A 19,600-nucleotide genomic window follows, 5' to 3' on the forward strand; every position below is an offset into this window, starting at 1 on the left:
CACAAAGAAGCTTCAGCGCAGCCATGGTCACAATGGAAACTGACAGGGAAGCTTCATCCCTTTCACTCCTCCATGTCTTTTGTTGACCTGTGAGTTTTCACAAGTGCAGTGCTGTTGAGAACTGGTTAATTTCTGCAGCCCCCCCCCCTCCAACACCCCTTTTTTCTTGCTTTTTTAATGAATACCCAATTTAAAGAGTCTCCCTTTATTTCGCTGGACACTGAAGTGGATTAATACACATTTAGCAGGGTCTTGATGACCCTCCCGAGTACACTACTTAATTCTGAACACCCGCGAGAAGAAGGAAAAACATTGAATCTCTCGCCAGTCCTGCTGCTTTCACACTCTGGAAGCGTCTGTGCTGTTCTGTAAAAGTAGCGGTCACAGAACAAAGGTTGGTGGGTTTTATAAGAAGAATTGCAGTGGTTAAATAAAAGCCTGCAAAATGTTGCTTTTTTGTGTGAATATTTTTTTTACAATTACACTTAATCCTGTTGAAAATTGCTTTAAAAACAATTTTCCCCCTCATGAACCCTCTTAACCCTCAAATACACCAGTTTTTAATACAGCTGCAAAGAACGGTCTTCAGGGTTCATATCATCCACCTACGTTCTGTTTGTACTTCCCTGCATTATTTTGTATATTCTTGGGGTCCCCCCCCATTGGCTCCTGTATCTATATTCACATATTTGTATGCCAGTGGTTCCCTAAATCTAAGTCATTTTCTCTTCTCCAATCCTTCATTTGCATAACTTTTACAGGCCTGCGCAGGTTTAACCTGTTGGATATTTCAAAAACCCACATGGTTCAGAGGGAACATTTGCCTTTTGAAAATGTGGGTGAACTCATTCTTCAAGCCGCAACAGCAGTTGATGATCTTAGAGAACTATTTGGGAGAAGTAGATTTGTACAACTGATGGGACACTCGGATAAGAGATACAAAGCAAAGTGACGTTCAGAATTGTTGACCGCTGAATTATCGGTGCACGGAATGTTTCAGTGCATTTTGATGTTCACGCGTTCGTGACAGGCCGCAATCAGATTACATCACACAATCATTTTCCCACTCACCAGCAAACACAGAGACTCTCGGTGCAACGCAATCTCCTCTCGAGGGCCCTTTACAGACAAAACAGGCTAGTATCTCAGAAAATATTACAGTCAAAAAGAGGGTGTTGACCTCTGCCTGAGCAGAACCTTTGAGCTGCCGCGGTCAAATCACAGAAGACGAGTTTCTGTCTTTGTTCATTGCTGAAATTCAGCTGTTGGACTCCCAACTGCAGTCAAGCAGGAGAAGGGAAGTGTTGCAAATATTTTGGGGGGGGGCAGCTGATGTCCTCGGGTACTGACCCACATGAACGCAGCACTGTGGTGCAGGATTTCCAGCTGAATGGCCGTGGCCGACGCGGAGGCTCATTCCTTCGCACATGTCATTCGAGAGCGACCCGTCCTTCGTGTCCAGGCTGCTCTATACGGTTCCATGTCGTTTACAAAAGAGAGGTCAGACCAGCCACCTGACCCGGCCGCCCTGGGAGCGTGTAGGATGGCGAGAGGTCAGAGTTGGACACCTGGGCTCAGCGGGGTCAGGACCCGTTGGTTCCTTCGCTTAGTGGATGCACCAGCAAGGATCACCAAGTACTTTCTTTGTACATGTCCAACTACATGAGGTACAGGTTTACTGCAAAGGAAACCAACGTGCATATTTACGGCCAATTGTGTTTCGCTATAGATTCACTTCAGCTCGATATCCGGGAGGATTCGAACAGAACCCTCATTGATTCAGTTTCCCGAGGAATTGCAGCCTGGATCGGTTTACCTTGTTACCTTGTCACACTATGTTCTGGTCTGATCTCCATGTCCATTTCCGCTCAGCCCACCCCCTCACCCCTTCAGTCGCCACCACGCCGCCCCAACAGAGCTCGCTTTGTCCCCGTGGCCAGTCATCCGTTCCTAATCTCCAGTCTTTTTTACCGCGCTGGAGACGTGCTGCATGCTTTCAAAGAGCAGAGTGAGCTGTTCATGCATGCGCTCCATCTCCCAAATGAAGCTCCGGAGGAACCTTGTGACCCCAGTGGTGAGAAATGTCCGAATATTATGGAATCGCTTGCACCGTGCAGATCTGGAGGGGGGGAAACAAACTCGGGACGAGGACAAATTTTGGGAAAATGATTATTATGAGAAGCAACGAATCATTAAATCTGTTTATTATGACAGCAGATAGTACAAATACATGTAAACATAAAAACACGTAAAAAAAACACCATGCTTAAATCAACTGAAGAGTGAGGTGAGCAATCGTGCTTCTTGAGTTGGCTTGATACTGAAAGTGCTTGAAGTTTTTTTTATATGAACATTTTAATATATTATGTTATGAAAAAACAGTAAAACCTGAATTCACAGAACTACATATAGTGACTTCCTCCTCGTCCCAGATCATCTGATAAAGTGTTTTTTAAGTTTCTGTGGTGAAAAGGGTTTCCTAGAGATCTCTTCAGTACTTACACTCGCAAACACAATGAATTCATCAAAAACACATTCAGGCAACGCTGGTGGACATATCAAAAAACAACTGGAGTCTAAAAAATGTGCGTCTATACTGGTGCAAACAACAAGGGGGCCGTTTGTGCGGCTACCAACAATCTGTCCCTCAGGTAAAAACGCTAAACAGACAGTTTGAAAAAGTGAGGAGTTTGAGTACAGTGTAATGATGTTTCAGGTAGAGAGATGCCATGCGGGGAGATACCATCGACGCAGAGAGCCCCCCTCTATTGCATTAGCTAAAGGCACTGATATCTTGATGGAAATAACTTCATTTTGCCCACTGCCAGGCCCCGTAAATACAATTGCTAGCTGTTAGCGCAGCTGTGGAGGCCCGGTAACTGATGGAAAGTGACTCGGACACAGTTATGAATGGTGCTGGTGGCTACGCCTCTGCTCCCCTTGAATACGTTTATCGTCCCCTCTGCGCAGTGGAGCATATTAATAAAGCACCTTGCGGTTACGCCGTCGAAAAAACAGGCCGTAAATCACTTCCCCATTAAAAGCCGAAGAGGCAGTAATGCGCTCGGGCCCTCGTCTGTACCACAGGCCAGCCGTTTATTAAACTGCCACAATTAACACATTAAACACTTCAATCGTGAACTGATGCGACACAATCGGCTAAAATAATGATTAATTAATGGGTAGTGTAAAGTGTGGGCTAGCCCTCGAAATTCAAAACAAAGAGAAAGTGAATCAGGCTAATTGTCTGAAACCATCTTCATTAACATAATGTTGCCACTAAGGATCAGGAAGACTTGGCAAATGGGGCTCTTTCGTTCTTTCTTTCTTTTCCCTTTTCTTTTCCATTCTTCAATAAATGTTCACATTGAGAAATTCTGACCTCATACGGCTTGTCGAATGGTACAAAATACAAACACTGCATAGTAAAAGGCACTAAGTAAAAATGTGATTATATTTGAGCTAAATAAAAAGTTACGTTGTTTTTTTTTGCATTTGCACATTCGCTGTTTTCTCTCTCGTCATTCACTACCCACCAACACACACACACACACACACACACACACACACACACACACACACACACACACACACACACACACACACACACACACACACACACACACACACACACACACACACACACACACACACACACACACACACACACACACACACACACACACACACACACACACACACACACACACACACACACAGTCATATGCTGAGTGTGATGCTGTGAACGGTGCTCGCTGGGATTTTGGCATCCGCTTCCTCCCCGCTGATCCTGAAGATCACACAGGTGTTGGATGGGATGGTAATAGTGGCGCTCGGGGATTTGCCCAGCCAGCCATGGGAGCCACGCTTAAACATTTTGACGGTTACCTGCAGGAGGAGGAAAGAGAAACGCAAAACAGCAAAATATAGATAATTCAGTTTGGAAAGTGAGAATTTCATTCAGGTGAAATCCAGGGCTTTTCCTAAGGGGTCATGACCCTGACTCTGACCCCCTGACCTCTGGTTAGAGACACTCATGACTTTCACCTTTGACCGCTACATAGACAAGCTGTTGCTAAAGCAGTGGGTCTGTAGATTGAAGAACCAACATAACCCTACTTATATTCTGGCTTGTTGAAAGACTGACAGGGATTAATCATCAGTGAATTAAAAACATTTCAACTTTTGATTTTAAGTACAACAGTTGTTTCCACAGCCTTTAAGCTCAATTACACTTTACAGCTGGTAAAATAACATTGAAATGTACTCGTTGAAATAAAGTAGCTTCAGTGTAGTGTAGGTTTTTTTCAACCAAATTAAGCCTGGTCTTTACATAGATGCCGAAACATCTTTTAAACAGCTAATGACCATATCTATGCTTTAAGGCTGCAACTAAAGATTATTTTTCATTACCAGTCAAGCTGCTGATTATTTTCTTTACTATCAATTTATTGTCTATGAAATAGTGAAAACATCCAAATTGTGATTTCTCAGAGCTCACATGACGTCTCCAGACAGTGTCATCAGGCCAACAACGGTTTCATGATATTCAACTTGACTCCAAATCGCAAAAAGCAAAATTCATCAATAGTCATTTTTTTAGCTATACAATTCCATTAGTTTGAACATATCTGTAGTTTTCTATTTGGTTAAATGCATTACATGGTAAAATCAATTCTCCTTTTACTGTAAGATAATACTTAATGTGTCTAAGCATGATCCTATCTTAGATTGTGGACAATTAGTTCTCTTTGGAAAAGGAATTAAGTGCCAAATTCTCCCCTAAACCTGCAAAACATGTTGAGCAACCGTGATGGAGCAGTGATCCGACAGAAGCCTGAAACAGCATAAATATTAAATTAACCTTGTTCTCGCTGTGAACTTTTTTTAATTCCCCTCCACACATTGAATGGAGTCAGAGCTCTCTTGATTTTATGTAGGTTGTAGGGCGTAATACGCTTTAACACGACATCAAAACTGCCTGTTATGTTTGAGCCCGACAATGGAAGCCTTAACTAGATTTAGACATGCAGGTAACTGAACCACATCCATTTCTAACAGAATGCCTCGCCACATCTCTTGTTGGGCTGCATTTACTGGGGATAACAGAATATTACAGTGGCTTTTCACAGTTCCATTTTCTTTCACTTAAGCATTACGCAATTTTTCAATTATTATTTTTTTCCCTTCCATGTTCTTTCATCCCCGGCTCTCCATAATGTCTGGGCCTTTTAGTTAATGGCGGTGACAGTTAGAGCCCAGTATATCGGCCCTTGTCCATTTTGCAGGTCATTGTGGAAGCCCAATAGGCCTTTTATTACGCCGACATCAAAAGGCAGATAAGCATTAGAGGTGGGGAAAATACCCTGCACTAGATATGTTCCCTCTTTCCTTTGTCCGCTATTGAAAGTGATCATTTTAATAGTGGAGAGGTTGGTGAGCTTCGGGGCTGATGGGAAGTGTGACACCCCTGACGGCCTGCGAATACGAGCAAGCCGAGCAACACAACACAAGCGCACAGCACACCATCAACACCTGCGCACTCTTGCCGCTAACCTAATTATCTGCAACAAAGGCCACCGCGATTTCAGACACACATCTTTCCACCATTCACTTACTTATTAGTGTGCATTAAAACAGGGAGAAAGAGAGACAGAAAAAAAAAAACCTAAACAATTGTGTCTTAGTAGTGAAGCCTCGGCCGAACGCCACATGGCTTTCTATTACAAAAGCATCAGACACTTCAGAGCGAGCGAGTGTCTATTAATGTTGGGATGCATGGAAAAAATGGCTTCATGACAGCTGGTGGCAAAAGAGACGCATAAAGCAAGACAAAAACACCAAGAGAGGAATTATTCTAACAAATCAAAGCCCGTCGTGGTAGTTGGTAATCAGCAATTAAATCATTTAATGGAAGTGAAGTCGAGTACTTCCGTCTTTGTTACGCTGCAGACAGGGCGGACACAGTAGTGGCCTCACATCAATGCAAGGAGAAAGAAATATTCACTCGGGATCGCTGGAGCAGCACGAGAGGTGGCGAAACACAAACACTGCCTGTACGGGAAAGCGTCCGCCCAGATCTGCAATCGAAAACATCCGTACTGACTGGACTTCTACCTGTCGTCAACAATCTGGAAAATGGTCATTTCTAAATTCAACAGATTCTACGGGAAATATCTACAGAAACACAGTAACACGTTTAAAACACGTCAGACTTAAATCAACCGTATTATGCCAACAACGAGATGCTGCCGTCGGTCTCCTGGCATTAAAATCAAAGAGGGGGGAACCCCTGTACGGTCTAGACGGCCTGCCTGCCAGGCGTTGTTCTACAGAGAGGATGTTTCAGCTACAGAACTGTTACTACACGTTGCCCCTTTCAGCCACTTGAGGCAAGTGTCTGAGGGTGAAGACGATACCGTGTCTTACTTACAGAGGAACAGAGGGTAAAGGAGCTGCTGACATAAAATAACCAACATTGTTTAAAATGCAATGTGCCTCCCACATTTAAGATGGGAAGCAGGAAGTCACCGCCTACATCAGGCAAGATGACATGATAAGAAGTTACTAAAAATGCCTCACATTTGACTGTAAATCGTCCACAAGCAGACGAGAATCATGACTGTTTCAGCCACAGACAGGCCTGTGTGTGTGTGTGTGTGTGTGTGTGTGTGTGTGTGTGTGTGTGTGTGTGTGTGTGTGTGTGTGTGTCTTTAACACTTCATGGCGAGGATAGGACCCTTGGGGCTACGGTTGGGTGTCATACAAAGGGCTGAGAGCTCACCTGACGGTGTCTTTTCCCCCCCGATCAGGCTCTCACTTTCGGTGTTGGGCAGGGGAGAGTCGTGTGAATGACATCACTCCTCACATTTCACCGAGACAAACTCCGTCATCTTATTTGCCGTCTTTTAACAATCACAGATCCTGCCTCTGGTTCTGTGTTCACCTTTTACCCTCTCAAAAGCTCGAGACAGCGGCTCTTCACTGGTTTCCTCCAGTTCGGTGTAGTGACTGTTCAGAAGTCCTGAATTACTCTTATTAACGAATAAACACGCATCATAAACTTTGCACCGTGACACACTTGTAGATCATCTAATTGTTCCAAATACAAACGTGATTGTTTGCCCTTGAAGGTCTGACAGATCTGACGAACGTGAATAATGAGAGGAGCTGTGTAATTGGGACAGGACGTGTCGCCACCTGCGTGTATTGCCATTCACAAAGTTCAGATTCTTCCCCCTGATAAAGTCAAAGAATCCCAGTTGGGGTATCAGTCAGTGGGGGCCTGTTACCTGGAGCCATGGGTGCAGTGTTTCAGGTTGAACTCTGAGTGAGCGTAACGCCACACCGGCTTCAGACGACGGGGCTCTTTGTTCCGTGCCGTGTCTCACCAGACGCAGACGAGGAGCAACACTGAGTAACACACCTCCGGCACAGCGAGCGTCTTTTGTCGACGAGCCGACGCGCGGTGGAATCGGACCGACGGTGTTTCGCTGTCTTTACAGCTGGACGTCAACAAGGCAATTAGATAAACAATGTGCGGTTTGGCTCGCCGGATGAATTTATTAACAGCCTGATGAGTGCGGTGTGAATCACCAGATTATCAGTGATTCGATTCAATAGACGGATTATTGTTTTTCTCAATTTGATTTTTAGTTTGGATTTACTGAGGAACATTACACATATAATGTGAGGCTATCTTTATTCTCCACCGAGGAGAAAATGATGACGGAATTAAGATGCATGTTTTAAAACGGCTTAAGCTTTAAAGTGTCCATGCCAATAACATGCCAATTCATCTTTAGACAAGAATTTCATCTTTTTGTTCATTTTTCAGTACCTGAAACCTTAGAGATATGGTGGCTCCCTTCCTTCAAAACAGTCCGGCAATTCAACGATGTATAAATCCATTGAAAACGTGATGTCAAAAAACTAAATTCATCACGTGGTCCATTTGTTTCAAGTTCGACGACCCTCTCTCGAAAAGCAGGATGAGCGTCATTGGGTTCAACAAGTTAAACAATTTACTCCCATTTTTCAATATTTGCTCACTGTTGCCTGAACATTGCTGAACACACATTTCCCTCACAGCCGTGGATGTCATTGTAATACACCGGCAGCGGCGGCAGTGACTACAAGACTAAGTAAACCTGGCAGGGAAGGGAGCGCTGTCCATTTGTTTTGTTCAAAGTGATTTTAAAGTGTTTCATATTTATTTATTTTACAAGTTCGTGGCAGTCTCTGCACCCCTACCTGCTAGAATGAGGAGTCTAGGTTTGAAACAAAACATGTTAAATAGTTTTTTCTATTGATAGCTTAAATGTGACGGTAGAAATTGTCAGATAATAGTAAAAAATTGAAAATCCAAAGCTGATGTTTTAATAAAGCCTAATATGCCCGACCATCAGTTAAAGACATTTACAGTGATACAGGGAAAAGAAAAGTAGGGGAGCCTCATATTTGAGAAGCTGAAAAGAGAGAAAAATCAATAAATGGCTGAAATGATTAAGACTTAATTAAGATTTTCGGGATACATTTCTGGTGATCAACGGATTGATTAATCCAATCCATCAGTCCAATAACCGCTTCTTGCATTGAAATACTCAAACATCATAACAACATAATATCCATAACTACATTTGTCTAAAGCCACGAATGCGAAACGTGACGTGGTGAAGTTCTGAATAGCTCTCGTCTCTCTGCCTCCAAAACAACCTGCCTCGGCCAACAGGAAGCCATTAAGACTCTTGGCAATAACCATTTACATCCATTCACCCAGCTCTGACTTTATTTTCATCTGCTTAAATGCATTTTCTGCGCGAGGTTTAAAATATGAATCCCCCTCCTCTTTCTCCTCAATGGGTCTGGTTGTCTGGCTGACTTGAGAGGGCACAATCTATGACTGATTTAATTTGCTCTTTACGAACATCTCTAACAGCATTACCCCCAGAGCATACACTGACTGTCCCCATCTGACTCCATTAACTCCCAAATCAGGTTTAAAGACCATATTGATGCCGTCCGTTATTAAGGGTGATTATCAAAACAACAGACAATGGGCCAAAGTGTCTGTTAACTAGTTTATCCGTAATTTCACGTAACTGTAACAGATGGCAGGGCTGTCAATTACGTACTGTGTCTGCTGCACACAGTGGCCACACACACTGTCTGGATATGCAGCATATTAAGACTTTTACATTAAAAGAACGACAGTCTGCTCACAGGTGGTCAGAGGAAATGAGCCGAGCTCCCGAAATAAACCATGATGTTAAATGCCGAACACAGAAATGCATCAGTGAAACTCAACAATTACCAGCTGGTATTTTTTTGTAACTGTCACTCTGTATGAAAATAACATAAAAAAAGAGTCACACATTAAAAAAAATTCTAAATCTTGCTATTCAGTCCACTTCACCACCGTTATTCTCCTCAATTAACCAGAATGGCTTTTGAAGCTGTAATTAAGTGTCTCTGCTCCAATCAGCCTCTTCATTATTCATGAATCCCTATTGATCATATCGCACAACAACCTATACTATAGCTGAGCTCACAGACAAAAAGAAAAGAAAACGCTTCCCATTTAAATTAGCATTTGATTCCAAATAAGATGATGACAGAGACTCATTAATAGGAAAATCCTTTATGAAGCCTTTACAGTCTTGTTACATATCCCACTGCATCTGGTTGCTTAACAACTCAATATTTCATTGACTTTGAATATGATCATATCATTTGCGCTGCAACTAATTAGTATTTAAATATTATTTTCTGTCATTTCATCCCAGAGTCCAGGGTGATGTCATCAGATTGCTTATTTTATCCAAGTGACAGTCCCGAGTCCCGAATTGCTGAAATGATCAATGAATAATCAACATAATCGCGAACGTTTAGCTCTACATCGGTTGTGATCAATTCTGTTGTCAAAATTATTAATTCCAAAGAAAAAAACAATAGAAAACAACTAAATCAATTAATGAACCTTTTGTTTTACACATGGGAAGTTTCCACCAAAGCATAACAATGGAGCAGTTATTTTATGTCATTTTAAATACTACTAATAAATTGGTTAAATGTTCTTGTTTAATGTCATGACGTTGATGTTGAAGTCTTTTATTCACTCCTACGTTTTGTCAATCACATGTAAAACACTTTTTATTTTATTTTATTTGTTCAAAAGCTGCTTGCTGTTTAAATAAAGTTTGATTGATTAAAGCATTTGCAGAAAATATAAAACTACTTTTTTTGGCTTTTTTAAATTTAGTATACAATACAGCATATGCATACATTATTCATGAATATCCCAGATATTACCCACTCGGTCTCAGCTCATTCCACAGTCAAAGAAATTATTTTGTAATGAATATTGATGGATTGGAGCTTTATTTTAAACATGTATTCAAATTTACTCAAACTCAATCTGCACCTGTGTTAAGTAGGAATGTGTAAAACATGAACTCCGGCGGTCGATGTTTAACTAAATTAACAAAAGAGCGCATGAAGAGCCCTCTACAACGACTGCTGTTGCATGCTGGGTGATGAATTTTCGAGGAAACACGTTGAGTCATCTTCAAATTGACAGATGCAGAATCTCTCCACGGGACTCTTCACTGTGGTTTAGTGCTCGAGTGAAAAAATAGATTTTTTTTTTTTTTACCAAGTTTAATCACACGCTATTACAAGGCAGCTTCCATCGCTGCCTTCCACCGTGTAAGTGCTGGTGTCTTCACTAGTTCATTACATACACTTGTGATTCTGCAGCGCTCTTCTCGTGCGTAATTGCACGGCGAGCTTTCCTCTGCAGCTTCCTACACACACACACTCTGCTGCAAATTATTTCCAATTCCTGTTTCCCTTTCGAGAGCAACGCTGCAATTACAGAAACATCTGAACATCCTGGTAATTTCCCCCGCAGTTTTCATTTGTGTTGTAAAAAACACTGTGCAACCGAGAGATGTGAAATTCCTCAGGTAACTTTTTCTTTTAAACTTTTCTTTAGTGCAGGCATCAACCTCCCACAAAGTGTATAAAGAGTACTTGATGAACGCAGTGAACTCTACAGGTCCGACAATCGGATAAATCGCACCGTTAAATACGCTTTTCTGGAAATTTGCTTTCCAACGTGTTTTTTTTATAGTAAGTGAAAATATCCACCTGTTTTGTCTCTGTGCTCAGAATGAAATTACAATTAAAAGTTCACATATGTTTTTTGTAGAAATACTAAACAAGGTTTCGCCATATTTGCAAAGGATTTATAAATGATTTATAATCAATAATAATGGGCGCTTCATATTTTTTTCTTCTTTTTGTCTCTACACAGAAAGACCAAAAAGCCACAGTGGCTGCCAATATTATCTATTTAGGCAGCAAAAATTTGCAGGCTTTGTAAATGGCCAGCTCCAGGCCTTTTGTGTGCCTCCATTCATTATCACCACAAAGCGCTTGATGTCTCCCCTCTCCGCCTTTTCTGTGCTGAGCACGGAGTGCACCCGCCTGCCCATTACGGGCCTGTGACGCGTGCAGCCTGGGAGATGGCCAAGCGGCGAGGAATGCGCGAGCACGGAGTTAAATTAACAAGCTACATCTGTGCGGAATCTGTGGCCAGCCGGAGAGATGAGATCTCCGGCAAACGAGGTCTGATCATTTGTTTAGCCCGAGACGTTGTCGGTGAATTCGGCAGCTTCTCGCTCGGTGGCTTCGCTTCTATTAATCAGCTAATAGGGAGGTGTAGTCAAGCTACGGTCGAAGGAACTCAATTGTTGTTTCTCAGCTATGCAATTAGTCGACACTCTATATGCTGACTGCGAGCTAGGAGAGGTTGTTTTTTTTTTTTTTACACGGGGTCTGCATATCTGCTCCACCTGAATTAACTAGATTATATAAACTGGTACAAAAAGATTTCATGAAATGTCAGATTTCAGAAAAGCAGACAACGTGAAGATGAACAACATACGTAACCTGCACTTTAAACGATGACATGAATAGATCTTAAGGTCTTTCTCCCTCTCTCTCTATCTATCTCACACACACACACACACACACACACACACACACACACACACACACACACACACACGCACACACACACACACACGCACGCACACACTGTAATTACCCCTCAATCCATACAAATTGAATGAAGCCAGAACCGTGGTCTAAGAATATAGACCATAATTAATAAATTACAGCCACTCTACTCAATCATTCTCTGCTTTGGGGACATGTGGACATCCCATTCTCCGCAGAGTAATTGACTGAGCCCACAGAAAAAACACACCTAGTGCCTCCAACGGTGGCTTCTGTGGATACATCTGGTGCCACTTCTTACAACCAAACAGATGCCCCGAGTGAAACTGCGGGTCATATCGCAGATCTCCCAGCCTGTGTTTACAAGTAACAAATCAAAAGCATGCATTATTTCTGGGCTCTGAAAATATGCCTGAGGGAGATATCCGGTTTCTCCCCCCCCCCCCCCCCCCCCCCTCAAGCTTCCCCTCACAGCTGCTACGCATGAGCAAGGATCTCTTTTTTTCTTTCTTTTTTTTTTTTAGAAGAAAGGGTGAGATGGTCACAAAGTCCAGAGGAAAATCTTAAAATGTTTTACTGGTGGATTGTCAAACCCCAAGGTCAAAATCAAATTTTCCTGGTGGTTATTGTTGCTGAATACTTGGAATGTGATAGCAGAAAAAAATACATACACAGGCATGTATTTGAGCATATGACAGACAGGATATTTAACATATTTAAGTCACATATCTCTGTGAAATATGAGGGGAGGGGAGGTGTGCACCTCACACTGCCTCCATTTACAAATATTTCTTTGAAAATAATATATTTTGTTGTCGTCGTGTGTGTCCCCCTGGGCTAGAAAAAGGGCCCGCTGAAGACAGGTCTAATGATTGTTGGGTCATGTATCAAATGTACAGCAGCTGGAGGCGTGAGGGGAGAATACATACAGTCTGGGGGTTTGGGGGGTTGGTGGGGGGGGGGGGGGGGGGGGGGGGGGGGGGGGGGGGGGGGCAAACTAAAGCCTGAGTGGAGTCTGTAAGGAAAGCCCAGGCTGAGTGTTTGGGTGCTGAGAGTGGGTGTGAATGTGTAATCAGGGGTCACACTCCCCCCTGACCTTTGTCCGTGTAACATTTACTTAATTCGACAAATTGGAGGACTGAAGCACAAGCAGAAATCATTTCTGAATGCTTCGGGTATAAATGTCACAAAGCAAATATTATTCTGTGTAAATATCATAATCACTCCGCCTGTGCCACCTTTATATTCATTACCATAGTGACAATAAAGATTTCCTTTCATGCAACCCGAAGAGATGCTGTTTAAGTAATTGGCCGCTCATCACCACCTTGCAATCGAATAAACAATTCTAATCCAAAATATCAGCTGATCTGTAAAAGGGTCCGGTGATGCTTTTTGGACACTGAATGATGGCTACAGCCGTGATTCTCCATTCAATCACAAGCAGAATGATTCCCCCCTGAATAGGAGTATGAAGAGTTAAAGCACTAATTAACACAAGGGGTGTTAATGGAAATCGTCTAGAGAGAACACTAGAGTGACGGCAGCCAAACAGAAGACTAATTCAGCTTTTTCTAGACAGAAATTAAGATTTTTTTGAGGGGTTGGGGCACAAATGTTAAACTACATTTGCTTGAACGCTAAATAAATAAAACCTGTAATTAGTTGAATTTCACTAGGTGATTATAAACAATCTCTCTGGGGTGTGGTAAAAAAAAAAGCACTATAAAGTCTAATTTTTTAGCTGTTGGGCAAAATTGCATTGTCATCACTTAGAGTCACAACCTGACATAAACTACAAATGACCCTAATTGTTTTCAAATAACTGTAAAATTACTGTCATGCTCTTCAGCTTCAATAACATAATGATAATTTTCCAGTTCCCTGAGCAGAAGAGGAATGACTTGAGAATTCAGTGAGGCAGTCATAAAGTACTACTGCCACCTGCTGGTCATTCTGCTTCACGTTGGACATTTACAGAGCCAGTGTAGTGGACTGACCTGGGGAGCGTGTCCCAGCAGGAACCAAAGGGAATCAGCTGACAGGGCCTTAATTCTGGAAAACTCGAGCGTGTCCGTCTCCTGTCGGTTGAGAGCGACGTACTGGCAGCCCTGGTAGTCTCCTTTCAGCTGCTCGCCACAGTGCAGCCGCACCAGATCCCACGTGCCCACCTTCCTCAGGACCTCCCGCACTGAATCCATCTGCCTGTACGACAGACGACCTGCAGGACAAAATACAACAGTGTTGATGTCCCGTCGGGAGCCTTCTTGTTGGGTTCATAAGTATTAATAGATAACAGCAAAATGAGAGGAGAAAACTGTTAGGGACTCTCTCACCAGAGAGCCAGGAGGGGGTCAGTGCATCCGACATCCAGGTCACGTAGCCCTCCCTGAAAGATCTGAGGAAGTCGTCGATCTGGCTGTGGGAGACCAGCTCCCTCCTCTTCCTCAGCTCCTCGTCCAGCTCGCAGTCCGGGGAGAGGAAGATGACCCTGGGGATGAAAAGGCTTTGGCGCACAGTCACTCCGCTCCTCTTCAGGTGGGCGCATAAGTTAGTCGTCTTGGTCTAGAGGAGAAGTTCAGGAATGCAACTAATGGTTATTGTCATTCATCTTATTTAGCTATAAAATGACAAAAGACGTGAAAGAGACCATCACCAAATTGCATATAGCATCAAGAGTCACATACCGAGAGTTGGTCAGATGTGTAGTCTTGTTTACATTTTCTTTGATTAGCGTCAAATGAAAAAAAGAATTTTTCCATTTGTAGACTGTATTTTTTTTTAATCTCTTACCGCACCCAGACGGTCGAGCTCTCTCTGCTTTATGTGGATTAACGAAGTTAATAGATCTAATTCAAGCAGAACTATTTCAATAATGCTGTGTGTTTGCTGTCAAGCTCCCCATCCAAATTGAGCATCTATAGAAATGGTAATGAATGACTTCTAACAGACCCAGCCACATAGGGTGACAGCTGTGTTTAGGCACCTGCCTGCTTTCACCCCCCCCCCCCCCCCATGAGCATAATTATGGCCTTTCAAATGAAGAGTGCCCACTTGGGAAGTTTAGGAAGCTCCAGTGTAGTGTTTGAAATTTCCATATAAATTGTTATGGTGGCTCATAAGCTCTTAACACGGCCCGGGGTTTGGATGAAAACAATGTGCTGGACAATTGATTGGACCCTGGACTAAAATGTGCCAGACAGTTTGACATTTAGGTTTTCGTGATGCTGTTTAGACATTTCGGCTTAAATGTGTCTATTTCTTCCTCTTTTTTTTTTACCATGATGGCTTTCAGGGGATCTTCAATCTGCTCGATGCAGGTATTGGTAAAATGTTGGTCCTCGTCTCTCACTTGCACATGCCAGTTGTGGTTGTGAGCGGACACCGAGCCTCTCCAGTGTTTTACATCAATGCAGAAGATCCCGAGGCCTACGTCAAAAACAGAAGAAGAAGAAAAAACATTAATCTACGTAAAAGGTAACAGACATCACATTAGTGTAATGTAATTAATCATTACTGAAAGAGTTCACACTCTATACTTTTCAGGCCATCTCTAAGATACCATATCTTATTCAGACCCTATTGAATTATACTGATTATCACAATATGAATATTATATCAATTAGCTGCTCAACGCTATTCATTACAGACACCAACCTGTGTGGATGACGATGTTAATGTCATCGTTTGTCTTCTGAAACTGGTCGGGAAAGCGCAGATTGCAATAAACATCCTCCTTTCTAATTCCTGTGAGTTTCCTACGGTGAAAGTACGTGAAAAAAAGCCAAGAAAATATTCAGTTTTCAAATTCATTCAAACTTACTTTTGATGACCATATAACAGAAGTTGATGATGTATTCATTTATTTATTTTGAGCCACTTGGGGGCAGCGAAAACATTTTTTCAGCCCCAACAAACCAAGAGCAACATTAGAATCCACCTGCAGTTGTATTATTAAGTTGTCTTATATTCACTCTCCTTTTAGCTCCGTTTTAGTCTCCACCAACTCCAGAGGAAAATATATCTGCTCCACTATGTTCACCAGCTAATTGCTATCTCCGTCTGCCAGCTAGTAGGTAGCATACTGTGGGTTTATCGGAAGCTTTTCACTGAAAACGGTGTGGTTGGTACACAGTGGTGGACCACATGAAACCGAAACAACGAGCTCAAAGACACTAAAGGGGAAAAACTGCTGGGTTGGGCATTGTTTTAGTGCAGCTTCAAGTGAACTCACCTGACATGCTGTGCAAAGTCAGGCAGTGTTTGTGCGTGCGGTTGACCCGGGCCTTGGGCACTTTCCGAAGCCTTGGAGCTGAGATGGAAGTGGGTGAACAGGTTTCCGAGCTGAAGCATTCTAGACTTGATCTGTGGGGGGGGGGGGGGGGGGGGGGGACATGACAAGACAGATTAACTAAATATAACATGTAGTAAAAAAAATGCTGTTGTTTTTAACTGTTTGTGTATACATTTAGCAAAGGCCTATGGACTCAATATACATTTTTTTAGCCCAACGAAATTCTACAGAGAAGCAGAATGTCCTCGTTTTCCTTGTTGGCTTTGAAGGCATCCTCACATGCTAATGCTAATGCTAACAGCTCTGTTGACAACATGACGTGAACTTCAGGAGCGCGTGAGGAGAACAAAGGAGGAGGGGAGGGGGGAGAGAAGGGGGGGGGGGGGGGGGTCAGCAGGCACGAGACCGGCCCGCTCAAACTGTCACGAGCTCCGACACGAACACACGAACACGTACCTGCTGGACGAAGGGGGTGAAACACGAGGGGATTCAGCTCGACTACGTCCCGCTGTTGTTCATGTCTCTGTGCTGAGCAACAATTTCACCACCACCGTCTCTCTCTCTCTCTCTCTCTCTCTCTCTCTCTCTCTCTCTCTCTCTCTCTCTCTCTCTCTCTCTCTCTCTCCTTCTCTCCCTCTCCCTCGTGCCGCACTTCCAGGATTCCTAGAAGAAGTAAACAGGAGACCACGTGCACCACCTGCGGCGTCGTGTTTCGCCCCGCCCCTCCAAGACGTGACGTCAGCAGGACCCGTCTCACTGTCCTGTTGTGTTGTGGGTGTTTTTTTTGTTTGTTTTTTTTTGCACGATGCGTCTTCGGGGAAACGATTCCTGCTATTTTTGCATGTGACCGCTCGGCTGATACCGAGAATCCTCCAGACAACCAGGGGCGGGGGGGAAAACACACGGTGGCAACATTCAGGGGGCAGATTATAACCCCCCTCCACCACCATCCAACTGACATACATTCCTGTCATTTCTGTCTCCTTATAACTATTCTGAACCCCTCTGCATCTACAATATTGGACTATAACTCATGAACGGGTAAACGGATCCTTATGAAAGCTGATACATGGATATTGTCTGCATGCGAATACATTTTGGGTCACCAAGATCAGAGGTCATGGGTCACCAGCGCCAAAGGTATTTTGGCCCTGGTGAATATATTTATCTTATACAGTATATATCATGAACCAATTGTGGTATCGAGATGGAACCCGTGGCGTTGGAAAGGTTATCGAATGGCCGATTTGACTAATGGCATCATCTCCTTGTAGAAAAATTTGGTCGAATTTTACAAATAGTTTTATCAAATTTGACCTTCTTTTCAAAAATGCATTCACAGGAGACCTATCAACATGTCAAATTGAGAGCCAATTCTGAGGTCATATACCGCATTTGACCGTTAAAGGTCAAAGGCCAAGGTGAAAATATTTAGCATGACCATAAATTGGGAAAGTCATCCTGAATGGGTTCATAGAATTATGAACCCATTAATTTAGCAAACTTGATAATGATGTCATTAAAAATTATGCCATTTTCTTAATAATGCCATATGCAACATTATGTGAATGGAGTGCCTTGTTGTTTTGTGTTTCTTCGTGGTAAATACTAGAAGAATCTGAGTCGGGAAACAATACAAGTCATATATTCCTCGGATCAGTGCCCAGGGCTACATATATCTGATCACCTCGCTTATATCTGATCATGTGCCTCCACAAACAACCTGGGACTGAAATGTAGTTATGTGACAATATCAATATTTTTCAGTCCTTCAAGGAGAGATATGGAATAAGTCAGAGATCTTTATTGCTAGTTCAGTTCAGTTCATAAATAAGCTTATCACTGTGAAGTTTAACCAAGACTTGACTGAAAACAACAACGATTTTACTTTTCATATTGCATATGAAATATATAAAATATACACTGTCTTTCTTTTTCCCGAACTCATCGATAGTCGACTAGGGATTCTCATGCACATTTCGACAGGATGCCCACATCCCGCACGAGCCCACAGAGAGGATATTACAAAAGTGATGAAGAATATTTAATTTGGCCGTAAATACACGTTGAAAATCACAATGTGGCGATAAACAATATCCGGATTTCAGAAAATACTGTGAAAGAGCTTAATATCAAGAGCAGATAGCCAAATCAGCTCATACGGGCTCAATGGAAGCCAATAAACAGGCACTATGCCCCTCCTGACCTTCACTTCTGGTGTAGATGGGAGGCGATAAAGCAGGCGCAACCTCAATAAAAAGCCACACAATGGAGTAAAAATAAATAGATATTAAATTAAAGCAGAGGCAATACTGGCTGAACTGCCGCAGGAATTCGAGAACAAAAGCTTCTTCTGTGCATTTTCATATTGTCTACAATCACCACCTTATGATACATTTCCAATCATTTTCATCTCGTATCAACACATATAATCAGCTTGTATTGGAACTTGCAAATGACTGTGTGCGTGTGTGTGTGTGTGTGTGTGTGAGAGCAGCCAAGTTTATACTGTATATTAAATGTGCTTCATGCTCCTAGTTTGGCTTTTTTTTGGTTGGAGTTCAAATCAAATTCATAATCTCTGTCATCTCCCACTGTCCACCGAGGAGGAGTCTTTGGTGTCTGACATTGTCATGAGTGCATGTTTGTATTGCTGCTGCATTTTATGTTCCACCGGATACATTTTTTAAAAAGTATGTCGCTGAGGAATTAGCAGCTGGTTATTTTTTGGTGTCATTACATATCCTGCACCTGCAAGAACCCCGTTGTTGCCTTCAGCCTTTTGTCGTGGACTAAAAATGCAGGCCCTCTTCAGGTCCACTGTCATGCTTCAAGTGGTCCCTGAAGCCTTACGTCGGCCATTGTCAGCGTTAATGTCATTTTCACCTAATGCACCTGAAGAGCTCCACTATGTGTGTGTGTGTGTGCGTGTGTGTGAGGAGACGCAGAGGGGGTTTCAGGTCCCCTCTGAAGTGTAATTAGGCATCAGAGTTCATACTTGGGGGGCTTAGCTACTATTGTACAGAGAGCTTAGTGACCGCACTGGAAATAAAGGAGCATAATCTGGAGAATGATAATGGTATGAATTCCATGTGTATCTATGTACAAGCAGACGATTTTCAGCATCTTGCACTGCCTCCCCGCCCCAACAAAGAGAGATCATTTTTTAATGATGGTAATATTTCCATTTTCAATCTCTCAAAATCAAATATCTCATTTGCAGAAGTAATGGCCACAGGACACCACTGATGCTCTGCTCACTAATTTTTGCTCATTTCCTTT

The 19,600-nt window shown here is 42.8% G+C and overlaps 1 protein-coding gene across 2 annotated transcripts; it reads right to left on the minus strand.

The window, feature by feature from the left end:
- Positions 1 to 3,597: 3,597 nt before the first annotated feature.
- Positions 3,598 to 18,833, minus strand: si:zfos-911d5.4. Of its 2 annotated transcripts, none has more exons than XM_035613443.2 (7): positions 16,775 to 18,833; positions 16,259 to 16,389; positions 15,682 to 15,782; positions 15,305 to 15,453; positions 14,361 to 14,589; positions 14,025 to 14,245; positions 3,598 to 3,888 (listed from the first exon to the last, which is right to left on the minus strand). In XM_035613443.2, the coding sequence occupies exons 2-7, from the start codon at positions 16,375 to 16,377 to the stop codon at positions 3,721 to 3,723; spliced, it is 987 nt and encodes a 328-aa protein (XP_035469336.2). In that variant the 5' UTR covers positions 16,378 to 16,389; positions 16,775 to 18,833; the 3' UTR covers positions 3,598 to 3,720. The 2 variants fall into 2 exon arrangements, with proteins under 2 accessions (XP_035469336.2, XP_035469337.2); XM_035613444.2 differs by lacking the exon at positions 16,775 to 18,833 and adding an exon at positions 16,521 to 16,642.
- Positions 18,834 to 19,600: the final 767 nt, after the last annotated feature.

The sequence above is a fragment of the Scophthalmus maximus genome, chromosome 16 (genome assembly GCF_022379125.1).
Source record: "Scophthalmus maximus strain ysfricsl-2021 chromosome 16, ASM2237912v1, whole genome shotgun sequence".
Classification (NCBI taxonomy): Eukaryota; Metazoa; Chordata; class Actinopteri; order Pleuronectiformes; family Scophthalmidae; genus Scophthalmus; species Scophthalmus maximus.

What these genes read in the sequence shown, in the direction of transcription:
- si:zfos-911d5.4 (XM_035613443.2), bottom strand. Translation starts at nt 16,377, where the DNA reads ATGCTTCAGCTCGGAAACCTGTTCACCCACTTCCATCTCAGCTCCAAG. An exon ending in ATCCCCTGAAAGCCATCATG is followed by an intron (nt 14,590 to 15,304) that starts GTAAAAAAAAAA and finishes CTTCTCCTCTAG; the next exon opens with ACCAAGACGACTAACTTATG. An exon ending in TGCTGGGACACGCTCCCCAG is followed by an intron (nt 3,889 to 14,024) that starts GTCAGTCCACTA and finishes CTCCTCCTGCAG; the next exon opens with GTAACCGTCAAAATGTTTAA.